This window comes from Tetrao urogallus (assembly GCF_951394365.1).
Source record: "Tetrao urogallus genome assembly, chromosome: 3".
NCBI lineage: Eukaryota > Metazoa > Chordata > Aves > Galliformes > Phasianidae > Tetrao > Tetrao urogallus.
In genome coordinates this window covers 71441647-71454833 of record NC_136815.1, presented here as the reverse complement: position 1 = coordinate 71454833, position 13187 = coordinate 71441647, and the positions used below count along the sequence as shown (strand labels likewise).

Below are 13187 nucleotides of genomic sequence, written 5' to 3'. Positions count from 1 at the left end.
TTTGAAAATCCAAGTAGGCTGCTTCAGATGTTTCCTCTCATGGCCCCAAAGGCTCTATCACTTCATCTGTCCCTGCCCAGGCCCCCACACGAGCCCCACGCTGTCAGCCCCTACCCTAGCAAGGCAGCAGCAGGGCCAGGCAGCATCTCCCCACAGACCTGCCCTGCCTGGCCATGGCTCCTGGCCAGCCTGTCCCTGTCCCCAGGGATGTGCCAGGTGCCCGGGGCTGGGGATGCCCCAGTGCCCCACTGCCATGCTCCCACCGGGATGTTAGATGGGCCCTGCCCAGCCCACTTGGTGAACCACCAGCCTTCATGGAGCCCTGACAGGTTACCCCATTATTTGGCGACTCCCTGCGAGGATTTCTTGCCAGAGAGCCCTGTTTATTCTTCCCTGTTGTCACATCTACTCATGCGCTCACTATGTATAAACTTTGTGATAGTTTTTGATTTACCTTCTGACTGCACTGGAGCACATTTGAGTCCTAAGGGAGAAAATACCTTTTAAGCACAGGATTACATGTTTCTGTTGGTAGCTCAGCTTTCAATCCTGAATTCCTTTACTCTCTTCATTGGGAGTTTTGATGCAATTTTCCCATTTTTTCTTATTTTTTTGGCAGTGGAAGGGAGGCCACTTTATCCTACTCTCCAGTTTAACCTGCCAGAGGCTTATAAACTCTGAAGCTCGGGCTCCAAAGCCCTCTTGTGCCCTCATCAATTTGCCTTACAAAAAGCAAACCAATGCTCAGAAATCAGACAACACTCTGATTTGAAGATAAGCTGGCCTCATAATGCTTTTGAATGAGTTTCCCCTACAGATTGTAAATACCAAGCAACTCTCAAAGACTTTAAGAAAAAACACACACACACCATCTCAAGCATTACAAAGATAAGAGAATTGGAACTCTATGAGGCTTTGTATACAAGGGAGTCAGGCTGGCAGTAGGGCAGATCAGATTTGCTTGAATTTATAGCTGCATAATATTCACGATTCTGATTATCTAGCTAAAACCATTAGAACCAAGTATTAGTCCTGATATTAGCGTGGAAGATGCCTTTCTCCTTTAGGCAGATGTGGAGTGGGCATATGGGAGCTTTTCAAACTTCCAGCCACATAAGGCCTGATCTTTTATTGTACAGCAGGCTCCTCGGATGATGGAATGCAGGTTGGGTGTGGAGCTGTTGACAAAGAAGCAACCTTTTGACAACCAGAAGTTAGAAGCTGCTAGAACGCAGTATGACAGGGATAAATAGCATACGTAAACAGTCTGGAAGAAAACTTCCAGACAGTCCACATAGAAAGCCTTGGCTGTGCATTTGAGGTATGATGTGTATGAGGAACAGCACTGCTGCCCTAATTGGCATAGAAAAGCAAATGCACAATTTCAGGGTAGGGCATGCTACCTTTTGTTGACACCTAGATCACCCTGGGCTTCACTGAAGTAACAAAGAAGCCATCTTTTGCAAATTTCATGTTAATTTATAATCAAACAATGAGGATGAAAGCCTTGCCAACGTAACACATGGTGACAGTGAATTCTAGAGAGTGTGGCAGTCTTTTGTAGAGGTTAGCAGCAGCACCATGCACACACAGTAACACAAGGCTAGAGTGCCTGGAATCTCTTAGCACTGGTCCCTACCACAACAGTCACTCCTGAGCTCTCTGTTTCGTACCCTTGCTGCCAGTCAGGAAGCCAGGATGGTGCCTGACTGGGGCATTCCTGAGGGGCAGTATGGCCGCTCGGTGGAGTGCTAAGCACAGCTCTTGGGCCACAGCTGTGAGGTAGCCACTGTTCTCCTCCTCGTTACACCCAGGTGATGGCTTTGCCTTGACAAAGTCCCTGCTCTGAGCATATCTGTGTCAGCTGCTGGGGATGTGGAAATGCCAAGGTGCCATCGCAGCAGATGAGGCTGCTGCAGCTGCAGCAGGGAGATGGTCTGTCCGTTTTGGGAACTCCAGTGCAAGCTGTTTTAGGTTCAGATTATCACAACATGGTTGCCTCTGCCTTATCCCAGCTCAGAGGACTGTCACGTTTTCCTCCCTCTCTCTCCCTGCTCTAGAACAGGGCTGGCAGTGCCTGCAGCACAGACCCCTCACCAGCAACACCACACAGACTTAACACTCAGCTTCCACAACACTGTCAGCTCTCAAGGGCAAAGAGCAGGACTGGAGTTGGGTTAAACCACCACAACCTGCTTGTCAGCTGGAGGCAGAGATGATCAAAGAAAGTCTGGATCGTTTCTGTGGTGTGCGGGCACAGGAATTACAACAGCAGAAGGAGCAGAAGCCACACCAGCACTGCTACAGCAGTATCACTGAGCAACTTTATATGAACTCACCAGCAGCCCAATCCTACACTGGAATCAGTGAAGGTTCTTGTGGCTCATGACAGATGTGCACCTGATTTTCTACTATGCTATTCTGACAATGGATTTTAATTATCGGAATATATCAACACTGCCCCTTCCCCTCCTCCTTCCCTCTAGTTGATTCATCTTTCATTGTGTAGTTTTATAATATATAATATATCATAGTATGTGAAAAGAACAAGCACTGGCAAGTGTTGTCTTTACTGACACTGATGCATACTTTCCACCTCCAGTGTGAAATGTGAGCAAGATTTGGCCACTGAGCGGTCACTGACTTGCAGTTAATCACCTCAGTCCATCACCCAGATTGCTGCCAAGCAAATGAACTTATCCTGTGAACACCAATCCACTCACCACTTGCATTACCCATGTCGACAGAGGCAGAATATCTCAGCCTCTCACAGGACTTGGATTTCTCTCTAAGGTCAGAAGAGGAAAGGAAAGAACAACAAAGAGAAACGGCCTGCTTCTTCATCAGAGCTGGTGTTGAAGTTAGTGCTTGTTTCTGTAGTTTACCTCCAGTAAAACAGAAGAAGCTTCACTCAGTCAAGTAATGGATCGCTATAAAGCATGGTCCTTCAAGGTTTGCCTTCGTAATGCTCATTCTCTTTTTCCTTTTCAGTGCAAACCCCAGTTTAAAATAGCATTATTCATTATTCATCCCAATCATAGAATCATAGAATGTCCTGGGTTGAAAAGAACCACAGTGATAATCTAGTTTCAACCCCCTGCTATGTTCAGGGTCACCAACCAGCAGACCAGGCTGCCCAGAGCCACATCCAGCCTGGCCTTGAATGCCTCCAGGGATGGGGCATCCACAGCCTCCTTGGGTAGTCAAGCTGTTCCAGTGTGCCACCACCCTCTATGTGAAAAACTTCCTCCTAATATCTAACCTAAACCTCCCCTGTGTCAGTTTAAAACCATTCCCCTTTGTCCTATCACTATCCACCCTCATAAACAGCCATTCCCCCTCCTGTTAATGTGCTCCTTTAATGCAGGAGCACGATGGCACTTTGTGGATGGATGTACTTTGCTATAAACAATTTCAAAAGAAATTGAGAGCTACCAGGCTATGACTTTAACACAAGTAGAAAACAAGCAAAAGGAATTCCTCCTACCTAGCAGTCGGGGCTCTCCATCTCCTTTATCCCCACAGTGCAAAGAAGGCATAGGATGAGGTATTTTTTAATTGTTTTGGCAAACCAGGAAGGTGAGCTTTCAGCAGTGCAGCCCTCTGGAATCCCACCCTGTCATATGTGTCGGTGAACAGAGCAGAGTGCAGGGATGCAGTCAGGCAGCTTAACTCCGTGTCTGACTGTAGGAACACACAGCCTACAGTAGGAAAGGAGACCATTTAAGGACAGACATTTTGGGTTTGCAAGGAAGACTATCGCTGCCAATGGTGTGATTCAAGCACTCCTCAGTGTAATTCAAATCCAGAACTGTTTTTTTTCTAAGTACTTTCAAAGCATAAAACACAGCATGATCAGAAAACCAGAGCAAATCCTAGGCATCAAACGGAAACAAACCGCGATTAATAAATACTTTACTAGATGCAGTGAACTCAGTTTACCTGTTGCTTACGGTATATCCTTGATAAAAGGCAAGTGATAAAGATCTGGAAACACTTGAGAAAGAAGAAAAAGTTGCAAACCATGAATGATCTCTTGCGTATTGCAGCTGAAAAATGAATCTTTTCAAATCTCAGTTATCTGTCTGCTGAGGCAACTGTATGAATGAAGTATATTCAAGAAGTAATGGAAACTTCTCAGGAATGGCCATTTACTTGATTGTTAAAAAATGCTTTAGGAACCGTCAAAGACAGACAGTGCAATATGAAACTGTTAAAAATATTCATTCCTTTTGGCACAAATCCATCTTTGCCTTCTCTCCCGTCTTTTAAAGATGGCTTTTTCCATTTTTACCGTTCATGTGAGATTGAGGTTATGACAGTGTTTCTTTTAAAAACAAAGGAAAAGTAATCCATTCTAAACCCAAGAAGACAGTGCCTTAAGTCATAGAAATAATGGCAAAGGCTTCTCTTCTGCATTAGAAGTATCACTTCACTTAGAAAAGCTTGTTTTTTCTCTCCCTCTTCCTCTCCTACTCATTCTCCTCTCCTCATCCCTTTTTCTGGTTTGTCTGGTTCTCCCTTTGGTGTCTGTTTTGTAACTTTTGTATTTATAATGACTTAATTTGACATATCTATGGCCAACTGGATTGTTGCACTCTAATACTGTATTAAAAATTTGTATTAGCAGAGCCTTCTTGGAAAAGATATCCATTCACAAGTGTAAATCTAATATGCACCTCAATGATCATCCAGAGGACGAGGGAAAAATGACCTGATTCTTCTGTTCAGATCTCACAGCAAACAAAAACAGAGGAAAAAATCTGCTCTGAAGCACACAGCTATACAGCAGGGGTGCATGAAAATAAACATCCCTCAGCAATTTTATGGAGAAAATTGATTTAATCTGTTTAATAGTACGCAGCAGCGCTGTTCAGTTCAATTTGTTTTTGTTAAGGCTAAATTTGAATTCTGATGTCTACTGCCTGGCAGTAACTTGAACCTATTATTATCATACCCTTTTACAGTCATCAAAATGACAGGAATTTCACCCTCCACAGATGCCTGCACCTAGGCAAAGCAGAAGAAATGGTGCTGCTGAAACCCACTGCAGCAGGAAGCATGGTATTACAAACCTGCCTTGCCACCTTCTTCTCAGTAGACGACCTTGCACAAAGATGTAAAGGCAGGAACAAGACACTGAAATTGACATGCAGACCCCAGTACACATTTGCAAAGGCAAAAGGTCTGCCTATAGAGCTTTGCCAGCTTAAAAAATCATTATGAAGGGTAGATGTTGAATGCATCAAATCCAAAACTATGATTTCATTTCTGAAATACTGTTTCAAATTTGAGACATACTAAAAGAAAGAGTTTGCCAGCCTTGCTCTGAGCCTACCGTGTAGGGAGTGCACTTATTTACTTAGTGTTCAGGCCATTTTCTTCATGTTTCTGTTCCTGCCCCAAACATCATTCTTCAATACTTGACTCACATTCTCTCTGATCCAACGCTCCCTGTCCAATAAGTCATACAAACCCAGTTCTCCTAACCTGACCCAATTTCTTTATTGAAAATCATTCAGTCTCATCCCAGTCGCAGTCCTCTTGCCCAAGAAATTTCTTTTCCTTCATCCCTCTATTGTCCCAGTTCTCCAAATCTTGTCTTTCAATCCTGCTCTGACTTTCCAGGCAGCTTCCACATAATTCAGGCCATTTCCTCCTTCACACTGCCAGAGTGATAAATGCTTCTCAGCTTTGCCAAATCTCTGCCTTGCCAGACTCCAAGCCTCATCATAGCCAAGCGTGGCCCTCTTCTCCCCGATCACGAAGTCAGAGATGTCTGAAGACATGTACTGTAGCTAAACTAGGGTGAATTTTAATGGGAGATTAGTAAGACACATCCTTGTCCCGAAGCTGACCTCCTGGCAAGGCTCACACTCTTGCTCCGAAGGCCATGGAGGAGATGGAGAGCAATGGACCGTTTTCAAAGGAAAGGTCACCAAGAGTTTACCGTGAGCAAGATGACATTTCCTTCTAGCTTTATTTACAGAGCCAGATGAACCATTTCAACTAACATTTTCAAACCCAGCATGGGAAGTTTCAGCCTGAACAGCTAAAAACTGAGAAAACTGTAAAAAACTGAAGGCAGGGAAGAACCGTTTGCTACCAGCTCTCTCACAGAGCTTTTCTCCTTGTAACTAACATTGGCAGCTGTGGGGCAGCCAGTCTGCAGTCCAAACGGTCACTACATTTCTTTTTAATGGGGTTTTGGACCTGCTTCAAGCCTCGTCTAAAATTAGGCCTTTTACTAGCTTTTTAAGTTTTCCAGTTCAAAGGGTAGATGTTTTGTCAAACCATTACTGAAAGGTTACAGACCGAGGTTCTGAAGAAGGCTCAAGACATCCAACAGAAGCTGTTTCGCATTTTGTGGGAAGCTAAAAGTGCATAGCTCAGAAAGGCAAAAGTGTTGTACTTCACATTAATTGCACACTGCTAACCTCAGGAAAATACAGTTCCACTTTTTTATGAAAAGCAAGGGAATGAGAAAACTAAATATCCTGATATGGAGCTCTGGGTATAATCACAGTGCATGGTGATTTAGATGCGCCCTTTCAAAGAGACCTCTTTCTGCGTGGCACAAGTTATTGCTGAGTCATAAACAAATGCCAGCCTGACTGACGTGACCCATGATTGCTTGCCTCAATGAGATTGCAGAGGGGCAGAGCAGAGGAAGCCTCCCTGCCTCAGCCTGAATGTTATGGTTCAAGAATCAACAATGTTTTTGCTCAGGAAATTGATAGTCTTTGCCAACCTCAAACTGGAACTACGACACCTCATTCATATGCTGCATCCTTCCCAGCAAACTCAGCTCCAGATATAATACTTCATTTTCCTTTCTGCTTGTGTCATTTTGCAGACAGACATTGGAAAAAGGTTAGAAGTCAAAACAAGCAAGCTATATCAATAAGTTCACATTTTCTTGAAATACGTAGCAGTCTCAGGGTGGCAGATCAGATTGTGTAAGTTGTTTGGCTTTGAAAAATTACTTTTATTCATCTTCCACAAGTGCCCCCCAGAGTGTGTTTTCTGGAACATTCAAAAGGAACACCGCACTAATAAGTAAGTGCTTTACCCTTTTACTTTTCAGAATAAGTATGTTAGCTTGTCTTTAATTCAGAGCAGAGGCCCTCCTGGACCTTTTATACGTGAACTTTTTACATGTTGTTTTTTCTTTTACTTACACTTCCAGTTACTGATTATGTCTCAGAGTAAAGAAGAACCTCATGAGGAAAACAAAATTTTAAAGAGACAGATAGGCAAAACCATAACCTATGTGAATCCTCTGTTGTTTTTATAATCATCCACCTACTTATTGCAATGATTTGTTCATTTGTCTGCTTGGATTCAAGAAAACAAAGTTTTACAAGTATTTAATCTTTTCATTTTCAATCAATCATTTCAATTCATTTCAATCAATTAGTGCAAATGACGATGCCCTCTCATCAGTTACCAATATATTGCTTTATTTCTTGGTAGCAAATTAAGGCTTTATAGTGAGATTTGTACAGTACAGGCCAATTTAAACATTAGAAACCTTAAAAACCATGTAGCACTATTCACTCAATTTAGCTTAGCCAGAAAAGTAGAATTTTTTTTCCTAATAAACAGTTAAACGTTACTAATGAGGCCTTATATTTCATGAGTGCAAATGGCTCTAAATCCCACCATCTTCAGAAATGGGCTCAACATTTAACTGTTCTTGGGGCCGTTTTCAGATAAAGGATAAACAGAGAGTATAGCTGGCTCGGATAAAATACGCTGTAATACTGGCTGGAAAAGAATCTCTAATTTTAAAAACACAGAAAGGAAAACTAAAGTGATGCTAACTGGTCAAAGGATGGGATTACTCTCTGCTACCCGCTGACCAGTAACAGTAGCAATAACAAATTCATGTTCCTTGGCCCTCCTTGCTTCAGTACAATAGCATTTGTAATTCACAGGTGGTGACATACCAGAAGTTAGGAAACTCCAAACTGGAGGAACATACGTACGTTACAGGACTTTTTGCACAAGCAGGACAAGTTCCCTCTGCAGGGACGTGCCCAAAGCATTGCTTTTTTGTAATCTGAGAGAGCACTGCTGCAAGTATTTCCTCAGCAATTATGTATTTTTCGTGAGCATGTGGATTTTCACTTCATATCAATGATTTTATGAGTGTTGTCTGGAGATGATGGAACTACTACTTATGAAAACCAGACACGGTGCTTCCCTTCTTATGTTCTTTACCAAGACATTTATAGCATTTGAGATGAATGTATAAATTCACAATGCTGACTGTATGAATTCACCTGTCAGTCACGCACAGGGGGCCTGCCTGAAAATATCATCACCCCCTCACATCTTTGGCTTCCAATCTGAGCAGTAAATGCGAAACTGCAGAGAAACGGCTGCCAGAAAACAGTGAAGAAAGGAACCACAAAATGACTGTGTGCTCTGAGAAGAGAGGCAGCAGAGGGGAAATTCCAAGCCCTGCTTGCTCTTGCATGAGCAAGAGTGATCACGAGAGTACAGTGGGCTTGCAGTGTCACAGGGCAATGTTAGTGTGGTAATTGGCAGCCATCTATCCAGCCTTTGGGAACACAAGACTCTGACGTGAATAACATTCTAAGCCCCTCTCTCTCCCAGGATGTCACCTAACAACAAGCTAACCTCTTTGAAGACCTGAGATCAGCCATCTACCTGTTAAACTGGAGGGCCACAGCAAGGGGTGAGGTTTCTACATGTACTAAGGCACATACTGAATACACCACAACACATGTGCCTGGGTTGTGCAGAGAGAGGCAGCTGCAGCAGTGCCACGGCTGCTGAAGAGGCACCATGAAGGAGCAGACAGGCCTTCTGGTGACAGCAGTACAGTGCAGCAATGGGCACTGCCTGTGTCAGCCATTCCTCAGCATCACAGGGGCCCCAGTGTACTGCAGTGCTCAGTACACAGTGTACTCAGCTTGTTGCAGAATGGTAATAGCCTCTTGGATTGCTGGCTTCTCCCTTTGCAAGGCCACCAATATCCCATCTGTTTTCCTTCACTCAAGTGAAAATGTCACTGCTTATCAGGCCCAGGAGCTGCTAGTACAGATGCAGGTAAGGGCAGATTTAGAACCGAAGGCAAGTAGTGATGATACATAAGTGACCTGGAAAAGAGCTTTCCACGAGAAACCATGCTTCAGCACAATCTCCAGGCTCGTGCAGCAGAGTGCTCAGCAAAGGCCAGCAGGTCTTCTGCCTCAGTGAAGTATATTTAAAAACACCTCCCAGTATTTCCTGAGGGATTACAATGAATGACTACCGAGGAAAAACTACTTGGAGATAAGGGGATGCTTTATCAGCCATATTGGAGAAGTTGGAGAACAGAGACACATATTGCATAGTCAGCTTTAAGAGCACAGCTGGAATTCAGATGTGTTTGACACAGCTTAGCAGCCTTTCCAAAGGAGGGATTATGTGCTATTTCCTTTGGAGGTAGCTACGTTAGCTTGGGACACGATCATGGCTGTTATGGAAATGGCACTCCGCTAGGGATGCTGAGCACTCACTGGTCGTGCATTAAGGCAGGTTCTCAACGGAGACCCACCGCACCTTAAAAAAGTGATCATACATAAAGCAAACAAAATAGTCCTCTAGAAATGCTCCCTCATCAACGACATACAAGAAAAGCTGACTCCCGTGAGCTACAAAAAAACAGCATTACTGAATATGGGAGCGTGTGTTTATACATCAGTGTTTTTAATACTGCATTGTAACAGCAGGGTGTTCTTTCAGAAGAAGGCAGGGTTGGTGTGCTCTATAATACAGCGCTTGCAGTGTCGTTTAACAAATCGCAGAGCATCCACAGAAACATCGCAGTCCTGCACATTCAACATCTGCAGGTCAAAACAGTTGGCAGCTACAATCTGGAGGCCCTGCCCAGTGATGCTCTCGCACGATTTCAGGCTGAGGCGCTTCAGGTTGAAGCAGTTGAGGGCTAGAAACTCCAGGCCGGTGTCTGAGACCAGAGGGCACTTGCCAATATCTAGCGATTTGAGTTTTGTGCAATTTTTGGCGAGGTACTCCACGCCGTGGTCCGTGATGCCCTCGCAGCCCCGCGCATTGAGGTAGCGCAGCTTGCTGCAGTATTTGGCTATGTAGCGGATGCCCACGTCTGTGATCCGGCCGCAGTGGGCGATGCTCAGGTATCGCAAGCGCGACTCCAGCTTGGCTATCTCCCGCATGCCGAAGTCACTGACAAAGCGACAGTCGCTCACGCTCAGTTCCTTAATGGACGTGCAGTAAATCATCAGGTAGCGGAGACCTTCGTCGGTGATGCGGACGCAGCGGCGCAGGTACAGGTGGGTCAGCTGAGTGCAGTGGGCGGCAATAGTGTGCAGTCCTTCGTCCTCCAGGACAAAGCAGTCCGTCATGTCCAGGTAGCGGATGGAGATTTGTTTGCCGTGTAAGGGAGACAGCTTGATGGAGGCTTCGCGAGTCAAGCTGATGCATGTTACTTTGGAGCAGCCTATGTGGAAAAACAGTCAATTTAAGCAAGCAGTAAGGATAACTCAGACAGCAAGACCAGAAAGGTGCGCGTGACACGGCATGCTGGATGCCAAAAAGGCATCTTCCAGAGCAGATATCTACTAGAACAGCCATCCTGACTGACTAGTCTGGGTTTGCTGTGATGCATCCATTTACCCGGGCAAAGACACTCCACTGGAGTCAGTGAGGTTTCTTTGGATTTTGAGGACCAGCAAAGCCACAGGCCACTTTTGCCTGCATCACAAATGTGAAATAATGGCCCAAGGTTTACCTAGGGAAACTCGACAGCATGTTACTATAATAGAAACTCAGTGTCAATTTGAGAGAACAGTGTTACACGAGAACCATGCAGCTTTTTGACCAGAGGCACTCTCATTGCTCACTGGTTGAGTTAGTAAACCAACATCAGAGACTCTTGCACCATCAAATCCTGTGATAAAAAAGAAGACAAACCCCACAAACAGTCTAAAATGCATCTGGAGAACAGATGTGAATCCAGCCCCAAGCCCACAGTGCAGGAAGGATGCAAAACTATGGCAAGACCATTGGTCTGCAGAAGGGTGGAGATTTGAGTAGCGTTACGAGAATGGGGAGAGTCAGCAGGAGCTAAGACTTGTAAGGGCATGGGAGGACATGAACAGGCACAGAAAAGGACTATTTGAAGTGTGTAAGTCACACTTCAAAGCCACAAATGGATAAAACCAGACTAGAGGAGAAAGACCAGAGCTTGCAAAGGAAAGAGACAAGCCTAGATTAAAAGGAAAAACACGCTCACAGACTTTCTCCATTTTTGTATACTGGTGAAAGCTTTTTTGGAAAATGCTGTTTCTGCTCCATTGCAAACTTGCAGTCTCAGACTGCTGAAGGGAAAGTCTTCCCTGAAAGTGTCCTGTTCAGGTGGGCTCACTGCATTCACATGGCTAGAAACAGCTGCAACAAAGAAGGAAGGTTGGCCAGCAAGTGATCAAGGCCCAACAGTTCCAGCCACAAATGTCTACTCAAATTCTGCAACTTATACGTGAGGAAGTGCCCTCAGGAAAGGATAGAAGGAGCTTTTCCGTACTGCTGGAACACTGGCCAAAAGCAATGAACTGAGCCATGAAAAAACAGAAAAGTTAAGATGACAATCTTGCAGCCCCATGGATCATAAATGCTGCACAAGTCCAGTAATCTGAAAAAAAAGAAGGCATGCCAATCTTTGTATAGAGATCTCCTCAAGAACGTGGATGATCCAAACCCACACCACTTGATACAACAGGTCTTATTCAGACATTTATTAGAAGGATTGAATATGCTTCAGAAAAAGAAAAAAAAAAAAAGAAAAAATCTTCAGATAATCCAGGAGGCTCACGCAGATGTCCAGCGTGGAATACGGACTTGAAACAGTTTACGATCTACAGTTAAGATTTCTACATTCCTCACTTGAGTTTGCAGCTGGAATTTTAATTTAGGCTTCAAATTTAGTTGAACAGATGCAAAGTTTACCTTAGGCCTCAAATAATGGAACTGGCAAATTGTCCACAGGTCATGTAGAAGCTCTGGGACCTTGAAGCAAAACACTTTTTTCAATGATCACATTCTTTTTAAAACTATTTCCCCTTCAGACTGCCTTGCAGATCCATCTATACTATGGTGCAACTTTCGTAAATGTTTGCATTCAAATAAATACTATGCAGATATAAAACAAAGTTTTTGTGTTTTTTGTTTGTTTGTTTGTTTGTTTTTGTAGAAGGAAAGGAGTACAGTTCTGTATTGACTGGCTTAAAATTTCACTCCAAATACACACGTTGTACTAGCTGATACTAAATGCACAGGAGGTGTCCCCATCCTTGAACTGGGTTTTCATAGAAAAAGCTGGCACCCAGGCATAAATCTGTCAGTTGTGTTTGCACAACAAGGCTGCTGGATTAAGGCATCAGTCTGAATATTTCAGGATATCTCTGGATATGCTGACTAGAATTCAGTTTTCTAATTTGGTGAAGTGAGAATGAAAGGCTTATGGGGTGAAGAAGAATGTTTAGTCTGCTGTGGATCCAAGAAAGGGGAGAACATTAATGACCACAATTATAGTGTGAATAGGTCAGAAGTATCTCAGCAGGGTTGGAGTCAGGGTGCATAAGTGTGTGATCACAGCTCAGCATCATCTTGTCTAGTTACTTTGGCTACAACGTGAAATATTTCATGGGAAGAGTATTCAAAATGGTTCCACTAGAGAAAGAGTCCATACTGATACGCAACTACCTGATTTTTAGGCAAAATGACAGATTTCTTGGTCTGTAGCAATTTTTCTGTCCTAAATAATAAAAAATGTAAAAACAAAACTTCTGTAGCAGGATTTTCCATAAAGGAAGTAAAACCGATTTTTAAAATGGAGAAGTAACTTCCAAACAGATTAAAAAATTGTTGGCAAGCGTGTCAGATAATAATTTGCAGTCAAGCTCAACCAGCTTCTGGAGATATCTCAGACTTGCCCACAAAGTGGATGTTGAAAGTGACAGAACTTCCATTGTGGAGAACTCTGGAAGTTAATAAGAATGTCTGGTTTTGACATTAAAGATTTTGATATGTTCTTGCTGCCAAATAGCCAGCCAAGAAGGAGAGGGATTCATGTGAACTGGGTTTTAACTAACTGGCTACAAGTACAGCATTAGCCCCCAGCACAAGTACCCAACCTT

At 43.7% G+C, this 13187-nt stretch overlaps 1 protein-coding gene across 2 annotated transcripts in view; it reads right to left on the bottom strand.

The window, feature by feature from the left end:
- Window positions 1-9755: 9755 nt before the first annotated feature.
- Window positions 9756-13187, bottom strand: part of FBXL7 (F-box and leucine rich repeat protein 7) — a gene marked incomplete at both ends in the record, with an annotated part of 163915 nt that continues 160483 nt past the window's right edge. For both annotated transcript variants that reach the window (XM_079533979.1, XM_079533980.1), the window contains one exon: window positions 9756-10492. In XM_079533979.1, the coding sequence (XP_079390105.1) occupies window positions 9756-10492 (737 nt within the window). The remainder of the gene's footprint in view (window positions 10493-13187) is intronic.